Source organism: Notolepis coatsorum (genome assembly GCF_963971535.1).
Source record: "Notolepis coatsorum genome assembly, chromosome: 12".
NCBI classification, from domain to species: Eukaryota; Metazoa; Chordata; class Actinopteri; order Aulopiformes; family Paralepididae; genus Notolepis; species Notolepis coatsorum.
In genome coordinates this window covers 83108384-83131050 of record NC_140176.1, presented here as the reverse complement: position 1 = coordinate 83131050, position 22667 = coordinate 83108384, and the positions used below count along the sequence as shown (strand labels likewise).

The following is a 22667-nucleotide window of genomic DNA, read 5'->3' as shown; positions in this document are numbered from 1 at the left end:
ATATATATATATATATATATATATATATATATATATATATATATATATATATATATATATATATATATATATATATATATATATATATGTGTGTATGTTCAAAGAGGCAGTTGTTTGGGTGACGCCTTGGCAACGCTTGTTGTAAATGTTCTGGCGAGTGGGAAGCCCACCTCCAATTGTGCGCTCGGCTGAACGGGCCACTCTCTGCAGTCTGCTGCGGTCTTGTGCGGTGCTATTCCCAAACCAGGAGGTGATGTTACCAGTCAGGATGCTCTCTATTGTGCACGAGTAGACGTTTTTGAGGATCTTCTGACTCACTTTGAACTTCCTTAGGCGCCTAAGGAAGTAGAGGCATTGCTGTGCCTTCTTCACAACACTGTCAATGTGTGTGGTCCATGTCAAGTCCTCGGATATGTGGACTCTGAGGTACTTAAAACTGTTACAAGATACAAGATACTTTAATGCCACACAACAATGGTTGGTGGTAATTGTTTTCGGTACAGATTGTTAAACACTGGTTACATCAACATGAAACAGACATCAAACATCAAAAACATCAAAAACGCCCCCCTCCCACCTCCCAATCCCACAATAAATACATATATACATAAATACATATAGGACAGTCACGGTAACAGTGTCAGTCAGTGACAGATGCTTGCCCATCTGTGCAAAGGGGGGCGGGCCAGGGTGTTCAGTGTTCAGACTGCTGTGGGGAAAAAACTGTTTGTGAAGCGTGTGTGTCTGGTTAGAATGGACCTGTAGCGACCTGAGGGCATGTGCTGGAATAAGTGGTGTGCTGGGTGAGAGGGGTCGTTGACTATTTTACCAGAGCAAGTGACTGTGCGTGAGGTGTAGATGGAGTCCAGAGAGGGGAGGGGGCAGCCAATTATTTTGGAGGCTGTCTTGATGATGCGTTGGAGTTTGTGTTTGGTGTGTTTATCAGTGGAACCGTACCAGACTGTGATGGATGAGGTGAGGATGCTTTGAATTATGGCAGTGTAGAATTGGACCAGCAGGCATTGTTGGACTCTGTACTTCCTCAGTTGCCTGAGGAAGTACAGGCACTGCTGGGCCTTTTTGATGATGGCAGTGGTGTTAATGTCCCATTTGAGTTTATTGCTGATGTGAGTGCAGAGGAACTTGAATGATTCAGTTAGGGTTATGGGTTGGTCTGCGATGGTTATTGGGAGTATGGGTGTTTTTTTTTTAAATCCTGAAGTCTATGGCAATTTCCATGGTTTTGGAGGTGTTGAGCAGGACGTTGTTGGATGAGCACCACCTCACTGCTCTGTCCACCTCCTGCCGGTAAATGGACTCGTTGGAGATGAGGCCCAGGATGGTGGTGTCGTCGGCGTATTTGAAGGCCTTGACTGAGCTGTCCAGGGGGGTGAACTGGTTGGTGTAGAGGGAGAAGAGCCAAGGGGAAAGGACGCAGCCCTGGGGGGTCCCAGTGCTGAGGGTCAGAGGGCGGGATGATTTGTTGTTTACCTTGACTGTTTGGGTTCTATTGCTGAGGAAATTGAGGATCCAGTGGTTGACGGTTGGGTTGATGTCAATGTCCTGTAGCTTATGGAACAGATTATTGGGGGAGATGGTGTTAAAAGTAAAATGTTCACTCTCTCGACTGGTGCTCTTGGGCTGAAGAGAAGAGAAAACCTTCTAAACAGCAACACATGAGACAAGCCCCTCCCCCTCTTTTCTTGAACATTGTCTGAGAGATGCAACAGTTGTGATTGGAGGATGGAGAAAAGAGGCCGGGGCTTGAGATAGGTCAATACCCCGTACTGAGCTCTTGACTGGTTGTGTATGACTGGTGCTGTGAAATCCGTAAAAGTGTTACAGTACTTTTGCCCCGCTCGTAAATTCCAATCTAGACCACATATTTTTAGACCACCAATCAACAATATCTAAAATATGTATTTTGTATTTTTTTTTTTCAGCATATTTAGCTGTGTCCGGCAAATAGCTGGATGGCCCATGTGTATCTATTGGAGGGGCCAAAGGTCTGAGAGACAGTTAGCTTAGCAGATGTGAAATAGTTTGTATTAGTTAGAATAGAATAGAAATCCTTCCCAAGGGAAATTCGGCACTATCTTATATACAGAAATATACAGTAAAATGTACAGTAATAAGTGTGAAAATGTAAAGTGAAAGGTGAAAAGGAAGATTGTGAGAGGTGTAAACATTTTTAAAGTGTCCAGGAAGATTTTGCTTAGTTAATCACCAAGTTTGATGATCCAGGCCTTTTCTTTCTCTATTTTTTTTAAGTCAGAATTTATAATGTCGTCAAACAGTGACCTCTAGGCAAAAGAGCACCTTTCTGTTTCTGTCTGATGTGCTCCACCAAGACAGGTCTTGAGAAGTTCACAGTATAATAAGGTTACTAAACTGTGGGACTTAAATGTACACATATAATTTGCTGTGGGAGCATCCCTCAAGTCAGCATTAGAACAATGTCCCGGTGGTGATGGCTGCTATTTTAGGATAATGTAGAGAGGGTTGGGAGGAGGGAAAGGGGGGGCGGGGCATGTTGGAGGACAAGGAGGAGAAAGAGAGAATTCTATTACCTTTCAGGTGATGAATGGTGGTGTTGGGTTTTAGCACCCCGGAGCTGCTGCTCGCTTTATGAGAGAGAGTATTATGAAGACATAAACAACCATGCAGCTTCTCTCTCTCTCTCTCTCTCTCTCTCTCTCTCTCTCTCTCTCTCTCTCTCTCTCTCTCTCTCTCTCTCTCTCTCTCTCTCTCTCTCTCTCTCTCTCTCTCTCTCTCTCTCTCTCTCTCTCTTTCTCTCTCTCTCTCTCTCTCTCTCTCTCTCTCTCTCTCTCTCTCTCTCTCTCTCTCTCTCTCTCTCTCTCTCTCTCTCTCTCTCTCTCTCTCTCTCTTTCTCTCCCCCTCCCTCCCTCTCTCTCATACTCTCCCCCTCTCCGTCCCCCCAGGCTACGGATGAGCAATGGAAAACATATAAGTGGTTGTGAAGTGTAATCCATTTCAGCTTTTCATTTCACATTGTAAAGTGGTTGTTATTGTTTTGTTTTTTCCCCTCCATTCGCCGCTTTCAATGGAGCAGGGAGGCAGATCCAACGTGGCACCTGCCTTCTCACGTTGACCCGTTAAAGGAGTTTCTCACCGGGCTGTACTTCTGTTGTTTCGTTTGGCAGGTCGTAAAAACAACATCTCAGTCCCGCTACAGAACCTTTTTTAGTTCTGTTAATATAATAATAATAACAATAAACGTTTAATAAATCTTATATTGTATAGCACTTTTCATACAGAAATTGCAGTTCAAAGTGCTTCACAGCAGTAAAAAAAAAATACAGGCATAAGCGAGCATAAAAAAGATAGAGAGGTAGCAAGGTAAGGTAAATCACAGTTTTTCACATTAGGATCTAACATCCCATAATATAGGCCTCTCTGTTTACAGTTTCATTCAGTAATACAAATAATAAAATAGAATAGACAGAGTTAAAAAGTGCAATTTGATTCAGTTTACCTACAGGCGTGCCTAGTATTATATTTGTGTCGATCATGTGTACCTGTTAGCTGTGAATACAAACAGATAGGTTCTCTTGAGATATAGATATTCCTCACGAACACCATCATATTGCTGGTCATAAAGGTGCTTAGCATCTAAAAACAACCACTATGTTGGCTGCTCAATGGCTTCCATCCGCCCTGGGGTCACATGACACTATAGCTCACAACACAGTCCACTGTACAGACTGTAACATTCTACTAAAAACATGCCAATTATACAAGGTTTTCTTCGCCTGAAAGCAGTGATATCTTATATTGATTAGTTGGAAGCGCTCCAAGGCTGATAGATACAGTATATGTATATACAATGGAGGCCAGTGCTTGCCTAACCCACCTGGACCTGAAACCTGTGTCTCCCGCATGAGAACCCAGACGTCTACCAGTTCACAACAGTGGGAATGAATGAATGAATGAATGAATGAAAACTTTATTTAACAGATTGCAGAATGGGTACAATACAGTACGGCTCAAAACACACAATTGTTAAGGGGATGCAGACCAGAGAAAGACTTTTGTCTTGTTTACATCAGGGTCCCCCATTTTCAATTCATATAGACATTTATGACATACACAACATACATGACATTTATGGTATAGGGACATATAGGTATTTAGTACTGGGCCCTGGGAAGCTATTAGGCTTGAGGCAGCACTGGTACTGATGTTACTGTCTGCTACTGTAGTGGAATACAGTCTCTGGAGAGGCAGCACTGGTACTGATGTTACTGTCTGCTACTGTAGTGGAATACAGTCTCTGGAGAGGCAGCACTGGTACTGATGTTACTGTCTGCTACTGTAGTGGAATACAGTCTCTGGAGAGGCAGCACTGGTACTGATGTTACTGTCTGCTACTGTAATGGAATACAGTCTCTGGAGAGGCAGCACTGGTACTGATGTTACTGTCTGCTACTGTAGTGGAATACAGTCTCTGGAGAGGCAGCACTGGTACTGATGTTACTGTCTGCTACTGTAGTGGAATACAGTCTCTGGAGAGGCAGCACTGGTACTGATGTTACTGTCTGCTACTGTAGTGGAATACAGTCTCTGGAGAGGCTGTTTGTGTTGCTGATACTGATATTACTGTATGCTACTGTAATACACTTTTATAATAATAAACTTTATTTGTATAGCACCTTTCATACAGAAACTGCAGCTCAAAGTGCTTCACAACAGAAAAAAGACAGGCATAAAATGAGCACATAAAGTGCAGACATATAAAATCACAGTTTTTCACATTAGGATCTAACATCCCAACAGGCCACCTTGTTTATGGTTTGATTCAGTTTTAAATAGACAATAAAAAAAGAGCAAGATAGAATAGACAGTAAAATAGTGCACATAAAGTGCAGACATATAAAGTCACAGTTTTTTACAGTGCAATAAAATAGTTCTGGATTACTGTTTCTGTGTACAGTGGAGTACAGTCTCTGGAGAGGCAGCACTGATACTGATGTTACTGTCTGCTACTGTAGTGGAATACAGTCTCTGGAGAGGCAGCACTGATACTGATGTTACTGTCTGCTACTGTAGTGGAATACAGTCTCTGGAGAGGCTGTTTGTGTTGCTGATACTGATGTTACTGTCTGCTACTGTAGTGGAATACAGTCTCTGGAGAGGCTGTTTGTGTTGCTGATACTGATATTACTGCCTGCTACTGTAGTCGAGTACAGTATCTGGCTGTTTGTGTCTCATTATGTCCCAGTGGAGTCATTGTTCACAAACTGATCCTTATTGATTTGAGACACAGTTGGATGTAGATGTAGGCAGGGACACACATGTGCTTACACACACACACACACACACACACACACACACACACACACACACACACACACACACACACACACGCACGCACACACGTGCACACACGTGCACACACACACACACACACACGCACGCACGCACGTACACACACACAACCGCAGACACACACACACACACACACACACACACTCACGCGCGCACACACACACACACACACACACACACACACACACACACACACACACACACACACACACACACACACACAACTACAGACACACACACGCACGCATGCACACACACACACACACACACACAACTACACACACACACACACACGCACGCACACACACACACACACACAACTACAGACACACACACGCACGCATGCACACACACACACACACACACACACACACAACTACACACACACACGCACGCACGCACACACGCACGCACGCACACACGCACACACACACACACACACACACAACCACAGACACACACACGCACGCACGCATGCACGCACACCCACAGAGACACACACACAGTCACACACGCACGCACGCACGCACACACACACACACACACACACACACACATGCATGTACATATGCACAGACATATGCACAGACATAGACACACACACATCCATACCAACACACACACACACACACACATAGTTACATGTACCCTGCCACATGCCTCGATAAACAACATCTCACTTTTCCTCTTCTTCCTGGAAGCATCCATCAGGGTGAATTAGCGAGGATTACAAGCTGTGTGAGGATCAGGATTTACAGGCTGAGTGTTGCGTTTCAAGGCACCACTTCACATGAAGCCCTAATCAATGACATGCAGAAAGTCCCTTTTTTCTTTTCCTCTTTCTTTTTTTTGGCCTTGGTCCTCTAAAACTAAAATGTCGTTTCCCCTTCCTTCCCGAAGCAAAAGTAAGTTTAGTATTATTATTACAAACCATATGCCTCAGAAATCCACTTTGTCCTGGGAGAGCTGTGTGATGTTGAGTTTTAATATCGCAACGCCGCTGGGCGCATTCTTTTTTTCTCCTGCTTGATTCTTTCCCTGCTGTTAGATTTCTTCCCTTTTGCCTTTGGCTCCGGCAGCCATCACACAACAGAAGCCCCCCTCCGGACCCCCCCCCCCCCCCCCCCCCCCCTCCATATCCAATCTCTGTTCTGTCTACCGCAGTATATGGTTATTAGAGAGTCCATATTACGCCCATTCCTGCTTCTTTTTTTTTGGTCCACTTTTTCTCCCATTTTCTATTTTTCTCCTATCCCAATTTCGTATCGTCCAATTCAACTCTCCCCTGTCTCGAACGCTGTTTCTTGCCTCCCACAAGCCGGCTGCAATGTGGACTAAGTCATACATAGCACGAGTCCCCTCCGGTACTCGAGGTAACAGCCGTCGCATCTTTGCACCTGCGCGGCGCGATCTTTCAGCGTCAGGGGTCTGCGCTTTGGAGGGGCCCCGCCCCCATCGCGTCCTGATTCTACTGCGCAGGCGCACCAACCGACCTGTAGGAGTCGCTGTCCACAACGCCCGATCCCCACCCATCAGTTTCCCACCCCCTAATACGGCCAATGTGTATTAGTGTGGACGACCAGCTAAACTGAAAGCAATGTGGAGCGCTGGGCTCGAACAGGCGAACCCAGCGTCTCCAGCATTCGTGGTGAGCGCCTTGCCCACTGCACCACGTAGCCGCCCACGCCCATTCCCACTTCTATATTGTCATTTCCGTGGTCTACTTACAAACATTTGCATGTTTTTATGGTCAAAAAGCACCTTGTTACAGCTTGTGCAGCAAGTGAGGCTCACTCAGCCTCAAACCTAAATCATAAACAGGCAGGTGTGTGACTCCTGTCTCTTTAAATGCAAATGAGCTGCTGCTCTCCTGTGCTGCCGCCGATGTTGGGCAGTAACACGTTACTTAGTTAGTAACGCATTACTGTAATTCTATTACTTTCCCAATAATGAGTAAAGTAAGGCTTTACAATTGCAATATGACATCTAATTTGATGAAGCATCTGACATGGCAGCACGACAATGTGAAACTTGCCGTATAAAAAACCTAATGCTGACAGGGAAGCCTCTACCAGTACCAGTGAAGGATGTAAACAAAACAACAGAAACTGGATTTAAGATCACGGCTAACAGAAGGTCTGAAGAAGTTCATCGTTGGGTATATCGTTCGGGTATATGTTCCCACAGCCCTATGTTCCCTCAGCCCTATGTTCTCACAGCCCTATGTTCTCACAGCCCTATGTTCGCTCTGCCCTATGTTCCCACAGCCCTATGTTCCCTCAGCCCTATGTTCCCTCAGCCCTATGTTCTCACAGCCCTATGTTCTCACAGCCCTATGTTCGCTCTGCCCTATGTTCCCACAGCCCTATGTTCCCTCAGCCCTATGTTCCCACAGCCCTATGTTCCCACAGTCCTACTGTATGTTTCCTCAGCCCTATGTTCCCACAGCCCTATGTTCCCACAGCCCTATGTTCCTACAGCCCTATGTTCCCACAGCCCTATGTTCCCACAGCCCTATGTTCCCACAGCCCTATGTTCCCTCAGCCCTATGTTCCCACAGCCCTATGTTCCCTCAGCCCTATGTTCCCACAGCCCTATGTTCCCTCAGCCCTATGTTCCTACAGCCCTATGTTCCCACAGCCCTATGTTCCCACAGCCCTATGTTCCCACAGCCCTATGTTCCCTCAGTCCTATGTTCCTACAGCCCTATGTTCCCACAGCCCTATGTTCCCACAGCCCTATGTTCCCTCAGTCCTATGTTCCCACAGTCCTACTGTATGTTCCCTCAGCCCTATGTTCCTACAGCCCTATGTTCCCTCAGCCCTATGTTCCCACAGCCCTATGTTCCCTCAGCCCTATGTTCCCACAGCCCTATGTTCCTACAGCCCTATGTTCCTACAGCCCTATGTTCCCTCTACCCTATGTTCCCACAGCCCTATGTTCCCACAGCCCTATGTTCCCACAGCCCTATGTTCCCTCAGCCCTATGTTCCCACAGCCCTATGTTCCCACAGCCCTATGTTCCCACAGCCCTATGTTCCCACAGCCCTATGTTCCCTCAGCCCTATGCTCCCACAGCCCTATGTTCCCACAGCCCTATGTTCCCTCAGTCCTATGTTCCCACAGCCCTATGTTCCCACAGCCCTATGTTCCCACAGCCCTATGTTCCCTCAGCCCTATGTTCCTACAGCCCTATGTTCCTACAGCCCTATGTTCCCTCTACCCTATGTTCCCACAGCCCTATGTTCCCACAGCCCTATGTTCCCACAGCCCTATGTCCCCACAGCCCTATGTTCCCACAGGCCTACATCCCCACAGCACAGGTATGGGATTAAAAATGAGACATTCTAGCAAGAAAGGCTGGACTGCAAACAAGGCATTTCAATCAGTTCGGGAGCAGTGTTTTCTGTCAGAGAAACTTTTGATCTTGTAATTGTTTGCGTTCTACATGCACCTCCAACTATATAACACACTAAAGGTGAGGGGGGGAACACAAAAAGCATAATATGGCCTCTTTTTATATGATATGGATGCTAGGGAGGTTGGGAGAGGGATCCCCCTGGGAGTCCTGTCTCAGCACATTCCATGCTGTTCATCACGCTGGAGACCTGCAGTTCCGGCTAGTTAGCCACACAACTAATGTAAAGTAATGGGGCCACTCTTCAGTCTGTACAAGCCCTGGAATATAAGTGAAAGGGTTAACCCTTTGGTAGTGAAGTAGTGAAAGGTTTAAATCAAAATTGTGACTAACTAAGGAGGAGATGGGTATCTGCTCAGCATGGATTGTGCAGATAAAAAAAACCTTAACAGCATTATTGATGACTAGGAAATAGGGGCTGAATGAATGAATGAATGAAAACTTTATTTAACATATTGCAGAATGGGTACAATACAGTACGGCTCAATACACACAATTGTTAAGGGGATGCAGACCAGATAAAGACGTTTGTCTTGTTTCCATCAGGGTCCCCCATTTTCAATTCATATTGACATTTATGACATACTCAACATACATGACATTTATGGCATAGGGACATACAGGTATTTAGTACTGATACATTTGTGACATATACGGTATTCAAATATACAGTACTGTTACCCCTAGATCCTGACAGAGTATATACATATGATGGGGAGGGGACTGTACATTAGGAGGGGGTGGGTGGGTGGGTGGGTGGTTGAGGCTAGGGGGATCCAAACTGATAAACCCTTTATTAAAGTTAGCACTTAGAATCTGTGACTTTGGTTCATCCCAAGCAGCTGTGTACTGAACCCTTCCCCCATGTCCTCCTTTTTTTTACCCTGTGTCTACTCAGATCTTGGAGGCGCTGGCGCGGAATGATGACATGCTGGTTCAGATGTGCGGCAGGTTGAGCTCCAGCTGTGATGTCCTCCCAGGGGAGCTGCAGGCGCGCTTCAGCGTCATGTGCACCGAGCGGGTGGAGCACATCACCCGACGCATCACCAACTACAGGAAGGTAATCACACCAGGGGGTTACCCAGCTTCCTTCACGTCAGGGACGCCATTTTAGATGGCCTCGACCGAAGTCAGTCACCGTCTGGCGAGCTCCGCGGAGATTGTGCATTTATTTTTGTTATTGTGTTTATTTGTAATACTTTACTTATTAAAACAACACTGGCATGGACATCATACAACCGACCGCCAGTCACTTATGACCATAAACTCCGGATTGAATAAGGAGTTTAATGACACTTTTGACCAGGATTGGCCAACAGAGATATGCCGGGACGACAACTAGGAAAATGGCGGAGCGTTTCCATGGAGACGGAAGCGCAAACACAGGGGAACGAGAGGAGGCATACGGAGCAGACTAGGGAACGCCGCTTACCATCCATCTCTGCCGAGCATTCTTTTTGCTAATGTCCAGTGGCTGGATAACAAGATGGATGACCTCAGGGGCGAGGATCAGATTCCAACGGGACGTGAGAGACTGCAACATCCTTTGTCTGACAGAAACATGGCTCACCCCCCTCACGCCGGATCAAGCCATCTGCCCGTCCGAATCCTTCTCTGTTTTCTGTGTGGACAGAACAGAGTCTGGAAAGTCCAAAGGCTTGCATGCAAGGTTCCAACCTGCTCATCGGGAGCAATTAGGAGTTAAGTGTCTTTCTCAAGGACACTTCGACACACTTCCCGGGAGAATACAACTGGGAACCTTCTGATTATCAGACGACTGCTCTACCTCCTGAGCCACTGTCACGCCACAGAATGGTAAAACCAACAGTATGATCAAGATAACACGTCTAGTGAACACACCCTCTCCAGACCGACAGCAGGGCAGCATGTGGTGTGGTAGTCTACACCCTCCTCAGACTGACAGTAGGGCAGCATGTGGTAGTCTACACCCTCCCCAGACTGATAGTAGGGCAGCATGTGGTAGTCTACACCCTCCCCAGACTGATAGTAGGGCAGCATGTGGTAGTCTACACCCTCCCCAGACTGATAGTAGGGCAGCATGTGGTAGTCTACACCCTCCCCAGACTGATAGTAGGGCAGCATATGGTAGTCTACACCCTCCCCAGACTGATAGTAGGGCAGCATATGGTAGTCTACACCCTCCCCAGACTGATAGTAGGGCAGCATATGGTAGTCTACACCTTCCTCAGACTGATAGTAGGGCAGCATATGGTAGTCTACACCCTCCCCAGACCGACAGTAGGGCACCATGTGGTAGTCTACACCCTCCCCAGTCCGACAGTAGGGCAGCATATGGTAGTCTACACCCTCCCCAGTCCGACAGTAGGGCAGCATATGGTAGTCTACACCTTCCTCAGACTGATAGTAGGGCAGCATATGGTAGTCTACACCCTCCCCAGACCGACAGTAGGGTACCATGTGGTATTCAAGAATCAAGATGTTTATTTGTCACATACATACCAGGGCATAGTCTACACTACACCCTCCCCAGTCCGACAGTAGGGCACCATGTGGTAGTCTACACCCTCTCCAGACTGATAGTAGGGCAGCATATGGTAGTCTACACCTTCCTCAGACTGATAGTAGGGCAGCATATGGTAGTCTACACCCTCCCCAGACCGACAGTAGGGCACCATGTGGTAGTCTACACCCTCCCCAGTCCGACAGTAGGGCAGCATATGGTAGTCTACACCCTCCCCAGTCCGACAGTAGGGCAGCATATGGTAGTCTACACCTTCCTCAGACTGATAGTAGGGCAGCATATGGTAGTCTACACCCTCCCCAGACCGACAGTAGGGTACCATGTGGTATTCAAGAATCAAGATGTTTATTTGTCACATACATACCAGGGCATAGTCTACACTACACCCTCCCCAGTCCGACAGTAGGGCACCATGTGGTAGTCTACACCCTCTCCAGACCGACAGCAGGGCAGTGCAATGACCAGGAAGGGAATTGGCATAACGACTAATGGGAGAAAAGGTAGAAAGAAAAACATATCTGGGAATCACTGGACTTTACTGTACTGCTCTACAGGAAGGAGAGAGTTATGTACACACAGGTACAGCACAGGATTCTATGATACAGATTTATTGGGTGTTGAGCTGAAGCTCTTCATCAAACTGAGATATTATACTCTCCGGGGTACTTCTCTGCACTATAGGTATGCATATTTATTATTTAAGACTCTGCACTCTACAGCATTTGCCTGCTCTGAGCTTATTTTTCTCATGCAGTTCTCTGTTGACTCAGGCCTAATCCACACGTACACGGGTATGTTTGAAAACTCCCATCCAAACCAACAGTGTTTTAGAAAATCTCTCAGTCCACACAACGCAAAAAATGCTCACATGAAATGACCTGGAAGGGAGGCTGCAGGGAGCTCTCCATGGCTCTTGATTCCAGAGAAAATACTGACATATGGACTTAGAGTTTGGGCTTGTGCCCACTAGTACTCTTTATGCCAGTTTTTCTCAATGAGGAGAGAGTGTTGGTGGCCGCCTAATGCCCTCTGCATCTTGTTTTTCCACCCAAAACGTTACTTATTTTTTTTGCAAATATAATATAATTAGTTTGAGCAGACCTGTCCATGGTTTTAGTGTGAGAAATTAAGTTGTAGTTGTTGTTTAGTTAAGAGAATATAACCTGCATTCTCATATACTCCAGAATAAACTTTTCATTGACCGTGTTTCCAGCGTCTACTCCCCATGGACCTGATTAAACGTTATAAATTAAATGTTTATTCTGGAGCATATGAGTGTGCAGGTTCTATTCTCTTCATTGTGATTATTACCTAACCCAACGGATGACCGGAGACACTGGCCACTAATGCGCTTAGTTACCACCAATTCCCTGAAGACGTCAAGTCAAGTCAAGTCAAGAGTTTTATTTGTCACGGCATACAAGCATACAGTGAAATGTGGGGGGTCTTGCCCGCAGCGATTGTGCAACAATACAAGTAATAAGAATAGGAATTAGAATAAGACATTTGTGCAATAATACAAGTAATAAGATAAGACATAACAGGTATAATGTACATAAAGTTTACAAAAAGCATGGTAAGACATGCTAAGGTCCTGCGATAGTGCAATACAATGTTAGCTACGGATGAGGCACTGGGTCTTATGTACACTACTATACAATGCTATACTATACAATCTACAGTTATACTATGTGTCCTTATGCTAACTTGCAATATCCATCTATTTACTATACAAGAACCACTCCCGTTCTCTATTTCTTTTTAAATTTTTAAAGTGACCGTTGAGTGTGAGCGTGTGCAGCATGTGTGTGTGTGTGTTCATGTTGAAGTGACTGCTAGTGTGTGAGCATATACAGTGTGTGTGTTGTGTGTGTGCTCATGTGTGCTTGTGTGTGGAGAGTTCAGTGTTCAAGACTCTGATGGCCTGGGGGAAGAAGCTGAGCCGAAGTCTCTCTGTCCTAGTTGCTGGTGTTCGCAGGTGTTTGCCTGACCGCAGCAGCTTAAACAGGCTGTTGTTGGGGTGGTGAGGGTCTTTCATTATTCTGCAGGCTCTGGATTTGCACCTCTTGTTATATAAGACCTGCAGCGGTGGTAGTGCAATACCCGTAGTACGCTCAGCTGAGCGCACCACTCTCTGTAGGGCCTTCTTGTCCTGTGCCGTGCTGTTTCCATACCAGGCAGTGATGTTTCCAGTCAAGATGCTCTCTACAGCTCCGGAGAAGAAGGACTGGAGTATCTTCCCCGATACTCTGAACTTCCTTAACTGTCTCAGGTGGTAGAGGCGCTGCTTCGCCTTCTTTACGACTGAGTCTATGTGTGTTGTCCATGTCAGATCCTCTGAGATGTGGACCCCCGGGTACTTGAAGCTGCTCACCCTGTCCACGGTAGCCCCGTTTATCCTCAGTGGTGTGTGTGTCCCCTAAATAGCATCACTTTAACTGTGCGTGGCAATTAGCGCTGATCTTTGTGAATTGTGAAAGTGTTTTTGCAATGAGGCTAATTTGCATAGAAAGGGGCACATCTCCCGCCCATATTACCTCATTTAAATACCCGCAAATAGCACCGATGCACAGAGACGCAATGATGATGGCGACGCAGTTAGCGCTGTATTTCACCCTTTGCGGGAGCTTTGTGAATAGCAAGGTTTGTTTGGGGGCTATTTGCACAGTCATTGTGTCAGTAAAAGCTGCGCAATCCCTTGAATCCCTGTGAATTCACCCTTGAGTTGACGGAGTACTGTTTGTGTTTGTGTACTCTCTATGTCGGTGTCAGAGTGTTGTGTTCTCTCTATGTCGGTGTCACCGTGTCAGAGTGTTGTGTTCTCTCTATGTTGGTGTCACCGTGTCAGAGTGTTGTGTTCTCTCTATGTCCGTGTCACCGTGTCAGAGTGTTGTGTTCTCTCTATGTCGGTGTCACCGTGTCAGAGTGTTGTGTTCTCTCTATGTTGGTGTCAGAGTGTTGTGTTCTCTCTATGTCCGTGTCAGAGTGTTGTGTTCTCTCTATGTCCGTGTCACCGTGTCAGAGTGTTGTGTTCTCTCTATGTCCGTGTCACCGTGTCAGAGTGTTGTGTACTCTCTATGTCGGTGTCAGAGTGTTGTGTTCTCTCTATGTCCGTGTCAGAGTGTTGTGTTCTCTCTATGTCCGTGTCACCGTGTCAGAGTGTTGTGTTCTCTCTATGTTGGTGTCACCGTGTCAGAGTGTTGTGTTCTCTCTATGTCGGTGTCACCGTGTCAGAGTGTTGTGTTCTCTCTATGTCAGTGTCACCGTGTCAGAGTGTTGTGTTCTCTCTATGTCAGTGTCACCGTGTCAGAGTGTTGTGTTCTCTCTATGTCGGTGTCACCGTGTCAGAGTGTTGTGTTCTCTCTATGTTGGTGTCACCGTGTCAGAGTGTTGTGTTCTCTCTATGTCAGTGTCACCGTGTCAGAGTGTTGTGTTCTCTCTATGTCGGTGTCACCGTGTCAGAGTGTTGTGTTCTCTCTATGTTGGTGTCACCGTGTCAGAGTGTTGTGTTCTCTCTATGTCGGTGTCACCGTGTCAGAGTGTTGTGTTCTCTCTATGTTGGTGTCACCGTGTCAGAGTGTTGTGTTCTCTCTATGTTGGTGTCAGAGTGTTGTGTTCTCTCTATGTCGGTGTCAGAGTGTTGTGTTCTCTCTATGTCCGTGTCAGAGTGTTGTGTTCTCTCTATGTCGGTGTCACTGTGTCAGAGTGTTGTGTTCTCTCTATGTTGGTGTCACCGTGTCAGAGTGTTGTGTTCTCTCTATGTCGGTGTCACCGTGTCAGAGTGTTGTGTTCTCTCTATGTCCGTGTCACCGTGTCAGAGTGTTGTGTTCTCTCTATGTCGGTGTCACCGTGTCAGAGTGTTGTGTTCTCTCTATGTCGGTGTCACCGTGTCAGAGTGTTGTGTTCTCTCTATGTTGGTGTCACCGTGTCAGAGTGTTGTGTTCTCTCTATGTCCGTGTCACCGTGTCAGAGTGTTGTGTTCTCTCTATGTTGGTGTCACCGTGTCAGAGTGTTGTGTTCTCTCTATGTTGGTGTCACCGTGTCAGAGTGTTGTGTTCTCTCTATGTTGGTGTCACCGTGTCAGAGTGTTGTGTTCTCTCTATGTCCGTGTCACCGTGTCAGAGTGTTGTGTTCTCTCTATGTTGGTGTCACCGTGTCAGAGTGTTGTGTTCTCTCTATGTTGGTGTCACCGTGTCAGAGTGTTGTGTTCTCTCTATGTCGGTGTCACCGTGTCAGAGTGTTGTGTTCTCTCTATGTCCGTGTCACCGTGTCAGAGTGTTGTGTTCTCTCTATGTCGGTGTCACCGTGTCAGAGTGTTGTGTTCTCTCTATGTCCGTGTCACCGTGTCAGAGTGTTGTGTTCTCTCTATGTTGGTGTCACCGTGTCAGAGTGTTGTGTTCTCTCTATGTCCGTGTCACCGTGTCAGAGTGTTGTGTTCTCTCTATGTCCGTGTCACCGTGTCAGAGTGTTGTGTTCTCTCTATGTCGGTGTCATCGTGTCAGAGTGTTGTGTTCTCTCTATGTCCGTGTCAGAGTGTTGTGTTCTCTCTATGTCCGTGTCACCGTGTCAGAGTGTTGTGTTCTCTCTATGTCGGTGTCATCGTGTCAGAGTGTTGTGTTCTCTCTATGTCCGTGTCAGAGTGTTGTGTTCTCTCTATGTCCGTGTCACCGTGTCAGAGTGTTGTGTACTCGCTATGTCGGTGTCACCGTGTCAGAGTGTTGTGTTCTCTCTATGTCCGTGTCACCGTGTCAGAGTGTTGTGTTCTCTCTATGTCGGTGTCACCGTGTCAGAGTGTTGTGTTCTCTCTATGTCGGTGTCATCGTGTCAGAGTGTTGTGTTCTCTCTATGTCCGTGTCACCGTGTCAGAGTGTTGTGTTCTCTCTATGTCAGTGTCACCGTGTCAGAGTGTTGTGTTCTCTCTATGTCCGTGTCACCGTGTCAGAGTGTTGTGTTCTCTCTATGTCCGTGTCACCGTGTCAGAGTGTTGTGTTCTCTCTATGTCCGTGTCACCGTGTCAGAGTGTTGTGTTCTCTCTATGCAGGCATTAAAGCGTTCCGTCTTGGGACGGATATCCGTCCATTTGATTTGGAGATTCCGTCATTTGATTCGGAGTCGTGACGGATTTTAACCTGAGCCAATCAGAGGCGTCAAATATCCTTTTTTCCCCTACCGCGGCCGCACCAAACAGTCATTTGCGAGCAATCGGCAAATTCTCAGGCAAATGCAACCAACCAGAAGGCGAGATTGTTCTGAGTTTACAGCCCTTTCACCCGCCTCCGCTGTGCTCAGCACCAATGGGAAGCGCCCATTTTGAGACTCTCTAGCGTCTAGCTCTACTCGCGAGTAAACTTGACTCATCAACAACATGCGGCAACTTTTACGAGACCGTAAGTTCATTTGACTTATTCTAGTCTAAAGAAACATATATATTACTATTGCTATTGATACATCTAGGTAACGTGAATGCCACAAAACGAATGCCTTTTGTTAATCAGAACGTTATTTACGCGACAAGCAGTGTGTTGTTGTCGTTGTTGTTGTTGTTGGTGGTGTTTCGTGTGTGTGCTTGCGCCGCTCGCTTTCTGATAAATGTATGAATGTTGATAAATCTAGATAACGTTAATGCCACAAAACGAATGACTTTGTTAATCAGAACGTTATTTGCGTTATCAATTGTTTTTAAGCTCAATAAACGTCTTTCTCCCATTTGTCCGGGAGATCTCTGGGTAACAGTACTGTATATTTGCATATCATATATGTCACAAATGTAACATTACTATATACCTGTATGTCATGTATGTCACTATGAATTGAAAACGGGGGACCCTGATGTAAACAAGACGAACGTCTTTCTCTGGTCTGCATCCCCTTAACAATTGTGTGTATTGAGCTGTACTGTATTGTACCCATTCTGCAATCTGTTAAATATTGATTGATTGTTATTAACAGATTGCAGAATGGGTACAGTACAGCTCAATACACACAATTGTTAAGGGGATGCAGACCAGAGAAAGACTTTCGTCTTGTTTACATCAGGGTCCCCCATTTTCAGTTCATCATAACATATGACACACATGACATACAGATAGACAATACTGCTACATCTATACATTTATGACATACCAGATTTACAAATACAGTAGCCTATTGTTTGTGATACAAAAATAGTCTAAAAAGAGTATATACATTTGACGAAGAAACTGTACATTGGATGTGGTTGGGTGGGATGGGGGGGGGTTGTAACTATACATTGAATTATCGACAACCTTACTTGGTCCCAATAAGAGGGTCTCGTGTATTAAATAAAGTTTTCATTCATTCATTCACTCTGGATCTTGTAAATCCAGTAGCAATACACACAATTGTTAAGGGGATGTAGACCAGAGAAAGGCGTTTGTCTTGTTTACATCATCAGGGTCCCCCATTTTCAATTCATAGTGACATTTATGACATACACAACATACATGACATTTATGACATAGGGACATACATGCCTTACAGGTATATAGTAATAGTACTGTTACATTTTGTCACATATACGATATGCAAATATACAGTACTGTTACCCAGAGATCCTAACAGTAAATATATACATATGATGAGGAGGAGACTGTACATTAGGAGGGGGTGAGTGAGTGGGTGGTAAATAAATATATACAAACGGTGGGGAGGAGACTGTCCATTGTTGTTGTGGCATAATTGCGAAACGTGTTTAGTCCCTTGTTTGTATGATAACAAGCCGTTTAGTTCATGGTTCAAAGTGGGGAGGGGTGCTAGCTCGCCATCAATCAGAAGCTAGCCACAAGACTTGCATTCACGCTCTCCAGCACACAACAGTAGGGTCTATAGTCACAGTCAGGACAGTAGGCTCGCTCTACAAGTAGGCTCCCTTAAAACGCTAACACTATTAAAAAAAAATACAGTAGAGGTTAAAATAAGAATATGACTTGGCCAGAAAAAAAGTTCAGTCAGGAGATTTTTTTTTGCTTTAATCCCTGTCTCTATGTCAGTGTCACCGTGTCAGAGTGTTGTGTTCTCTCTATGTCAGTGTCACCGTGTCAGAGTGTTGTGTTCTCTCTATGTCCGTGTCACCGTGTCAGAGTGTTGTGTACTCGCTATGTCGGTGTCACCGTGTCAGAGTGTTGTGTTCTCTCTATGTCGGTGTCAGAGTGTTGTGTTCTCTCTATGTCGGTGTCAGAGTGTTGTGTTCTCTCTATGTCCGTGTCAGAGTGTTGTGTTCTCTCTATGTCGGTGTCACTGTGTCAGAGTGTTGTGTTCTCTCTATGTTGGTGTCACCGTGTCAGAGTGTTGTGTTCTCTCTATGTCGGTGTCACCGTGTCAGAGTGTTGTGTTCTCTCTATGTCCGTGTCACCGTGTCAGAGTGTTGTGTTCTCTCTATGTCGGTGTCACTGTGTCAGAGTGTTGTGTTCTCTCTATGTCGGTGTCACCGTGTCAGAGTGTTGTGTTCTCTCTATGTCGGTGTCACCGTGTCAGAGTGTTGTGTTCTCTCTATGTTGGTGTCACCGTGTCAGAGTGTTGTGTTCTCTCTATGTCGGTGTCACCGTGTCAGAGTGTTGTGTTCTCTCTATGTTGGTGTCACCGTGTCAGAGTGTTGTGTTCTCTCTATGTTGGTGTCACCGTGTCAGAGTGTTGTGTTCTCTCTATGTTGGTGTCACCGTGTCAGAGTGTTGTGTTCTCTCTATGTTGGTGTCACCGTGTCAGAGTGTTGTGTTCTCTCTATGTTGGTGTCACCGTGTCAGAGTGTTGTGTTCTCTCTATGTTGGTGTCACCGTGTCAGAGTGTTGTGTTCTCTCTATGTCGGTGTCACCGTGTCAGAGTGTTGTGTTCTCTCTATGTCCGTGTCACCGTGTCAGAGTGTTGTGTTCTCTCTATGTCGGTGTCACCGTGTCAGAGTGTTGTGTTCTCTCTATGTCGGTGTCACCGTGTCAGAGTGTTGTGTTCTCTCTATGTTGGTGTCACCGTGTCAGAGTGTTGTGTTCTCTCTATGTCGGTGTCAGAGTGTTGTGTTCTCTCTATGTCTGTGTCAGAGTGTTGTGTTCTCTCTATGTCGGTGTCACCGTGTCAGAGTGTTGTGTTCTCTCTATGTCCGTGTCACCGTGTCAGAGTGTTGTGTTCTCTCTATGTCGGTGTCACTGTGTCAGAGTGTTGTGTTCTCTCTATGTCGGTGTCACCGTGTCAGAGTGTTGTGTTCTCTCTATGTCGGTGTCACCGTGTCAGAGTGTTGTGTTCTCTCTATGTCGGTGTCACCGTGTCAGAGTGTTGTGTTCTCTCTATGTCCGTGTCACCGTGTCAGAGTGTTGTGTTCTCTCTATGTCGGTGTCACCGTGTCAGAGTGTTGTGTTCTCTCTATGTTGGTGTCACCGTGTCAGAGTGTTGTGTTCTCTCTATGTCGGTGTCACCGTGTCAGAGTGTTGTGTTCTCTCTATGTTGGTGTCACCGTGTCAGAGTGTTGTGTTCTCTCTATGTTGGTGTCACCGTGTCAGAGTGTTGTGTTCTCTCTATGTCGGTGTCACCGTGTCAGAGTGTTGTGTTATCTCTATGTTGGTGTCACCGTGTCAGAGTGTTGTGTTCTCTCTATGTTGGTGTCACCGTGTCAGAGTGTTGTGTTCTCTCTATGTCCGTGTCACCGTGTCAGAGTGTTGTGTTCTCTCTATGTTGGTGTCACCGTGTCAGAGTGTTGTGTTCTCTCTATGTCCGTGTCACCGTGTCAGAGTGTTGTGTTCTCTCTATGTCGGTGTCACCGTGTCAGAGTGTTGTGTTCTCTCTATGTTGGTGTCACCGTGTCAGAGTGTTGTGTTCTCTCTATGTTGGTGTCACCGTGTCAGAGTGTTGTGTTCTCTCTATGTCGGTGTCACCGTGTCAGAGTGTTGTGTTCTCTCTATGTTGGTGTCACCGTGTCAGAGTGTTGTGTTCTCTCTATGTCGGTGTCACCGTGTCAGAGTGTTGTGTTCTCTCTATGTTGGTGTCACCGTGTCAGAGTGTTGTGTTCTCTCTATGTCGGTGTCACCGTGTCAGAGTGTTGTGTTCTCTCTATGTTGGTGTCACCGTGTCAGAGTGTTGTGTTCTCTCTATGTCCGTGTCAGAGTGTTGTGTTCTCTCTATGTTGGTGTCACCGTGTCAGAGTGTTGTGTTCTCTCTATGTCCGTGTCACCGTGTCAGAGTGTTGTGTTCTCTCTATGTTGGTGTCACCGTGTCAGAGTGTTGTGTTCTCTCTATGTCGGTGTCACCGTGTCAGAGTGTTGTGTTCTCTCTATGTCGGTGTCACCGTGTCAGAGTGTTGTGTTCTCTCTATGTCGGTGTCACCGTGTCAGAGTGTTGTGTTCTCTCTATGTCAGTGTCACCGTGTCAGAGTGTTGTGTTCTCTCTATGTCCGTGTCACCGTGTCAGAGTGTTGTGTTCTCTCTATGTCGGTGTCACCGTGTCAGAGTGTTGTGTTCTCTCTATGTCGGTGTCAGAGTGTTGTGTTCTCTCTATGTCGGTGTCACCGTGTCAGAGTGTTGTGTTCTCTCTATGTCGGTGTCAGAGTGTTGTGTTCTCTCTATGTCGGTGTCACCGTGTCAGAGTGTTGTGTTCTCTCTATGTCGGTGTCACCGTGTCAGAGTGTTGTGTTCTCTCTATGTCGGTGTCACCGTGTCAGAGTGTTGTGTTCTCTCTATGTCGGTGTCACCGTGTCAGAGTGTTGTGTTCTCTCTATGTCGGTGTCACCGTGTCAGAGTGTTGTGTTCTCTCTATGTCGGTGTCACCGTGTCAGAGTGTTGTGTTCTCTCTATGTCGGTGTCACCGTGTCAGAGTGTTGTGTTCTCTCTATGTCAGTGTCACCGTGTCAGAGTGTTGTGTTCTCTCTATGTTGGTGTCACCGTGTCAGAGTGTTGTGTTCTCTCTATGTCCGTGTCACCGTGTCAGAGTGTTGTGTTCTCTCTATGTTGGTGTCACCGTGTCAGAGTGTTGTGTTCTCTCTATGTCCGTGTCACCGTGTCAGAGTGTTGTGTTCTCTCTATGTCGGTGTCACCGTGTCAGAGTGTTGTGTTCTCTCTATGTCAGTGTCACCGTGTCAGAGTGTTGTGTTCTCTCTATGTCAGTGTCACCGTGTCAGAGTGTTGTGTTCTCTCTATGTCAGTGTCACCGTGTCAGAGTGTTGTGTTCTCTCTATGTCAGTGTCACCGTGTCAGAGTGTTGTGTTCTCTCTATGTCCGTGTCAGAGTGTTGTGTTCTCTCTATGTCCGTGTCACCGTGTCAGAGTGTTGTGTTCTCTCTATGTTGGTGTCACCGTGTCAGAGTGTTGTGTTATCTCTATGTTGGTGTCACCGTGTCAGAGTGTTGTGTTCTCTCTATGTCGGTGTCACCGTGTCAGAGTGTTGTGTTCTCTCTATGTTGGTGTCACCGTGTCAGAGTGTTGTGTTCTCTCTATGTCGGTGTCACCGTGTCAGAGTGTTGTGTTCTCTCTATGTCCGTGTCACCGTGTCAGAGTGTTGTGTTCTCTCTATGTTGGTGTCACCGTGTCAGAGTGTTGTGTTCTCTCTATGTTGGTGTCAGAGTGTTGTGTTCTCTCTATGTCCGTGTCACCGTGTCAGAGTGTTGTGTTCTCTCTATGTCCGTGTCACCGTGTCAGAGTGTTGTGTTCTCTCTATGTTGGTGTCACCGTGTCAGAGTGTTGTGTTCTCTCTATGTCGGTGTCACCGTGTCAGAGTGTTGTGTTCTCTCTATGTTGGTGTCACCGTGTCAGAGTGTTGTGTTCTCTCTATGTTGGTGTCACCGTGTCAGAGTGTTGTGTTCTCTCTATGTCAGTGTCACCGTGTCAGAGTGTTGTGTTCTCTCTATGTCCGTGTCACCGTGTCAGAGTGTTGTGTTCTCTCTATGTCGGTGTCACCGTGTCAGAGTGTTGTGTTCTCTCTATGTCGGTGTCACCGTGTCAGAGTGTTGTGTTCTCTCTATGTCGGTGTCACCGTGTCAGAGTGTTGTGTTCTCTCTATGTCGGTGTCACCGTGTCAGAGTGTTGTGTTCTCTCTATGTCGGTGTCACCGTGTCAGAGTGTTGTGTTCTCTCTATGTTGGTGTCACCGTGTCAGAGTGTTGTGTTCTCTCTATGTTGGTGTCACCGTGTCAGAGTGTTGTGTTCTCTCTATGTCGGTGTCACCGTGTCAGAGTGTTGTGTTCTCTCTATGTCGGTGTCACCGTGTCAGAGTGTTGTGTTCTCTCTATGTCAGTGTCACCGTGTCAGAGTGTTGTGTTCTCTCTATGTTGGTGTCACCGTGTCAGAGTGTTGTGTTCTCTCTATGTCCGTGTCACCGTGTCAGAGTGTTGTGTTCTCTCTATGTCGGTGTCACTGTGTCAGAGTGTTGTGTTCTCTCTATGTTGGTGTCACCGTGTCAGAGTGTTGT

At 46.4% G+C, this 22667-nt stretch overlaps 1 protein-coding gene across 1 annotated transcript in view; it reads left to right on the top strand.

Annotated features, from left to right (window-relative positions):
• Nucleotides 1-22667, top strand: part of prex2 (phosphatidylinositol-3,4,5-trisphosphate-dependent Rac exchange factor 2) — a 317978-nt gene that overhangs the window by 116085 nt on the left and 179226 nt on the right. The window contains exon 12 of the mRNA XM_084325913.1: nucleotides 9665-9826. Coding sequence (XP_084182039.1) covers nucleotides 9665-9826 — 162 coding nt within the window. The remainder of the gene's footprint in view (nucleotides 1-9664; nucleotides 9827-22667) is intronic.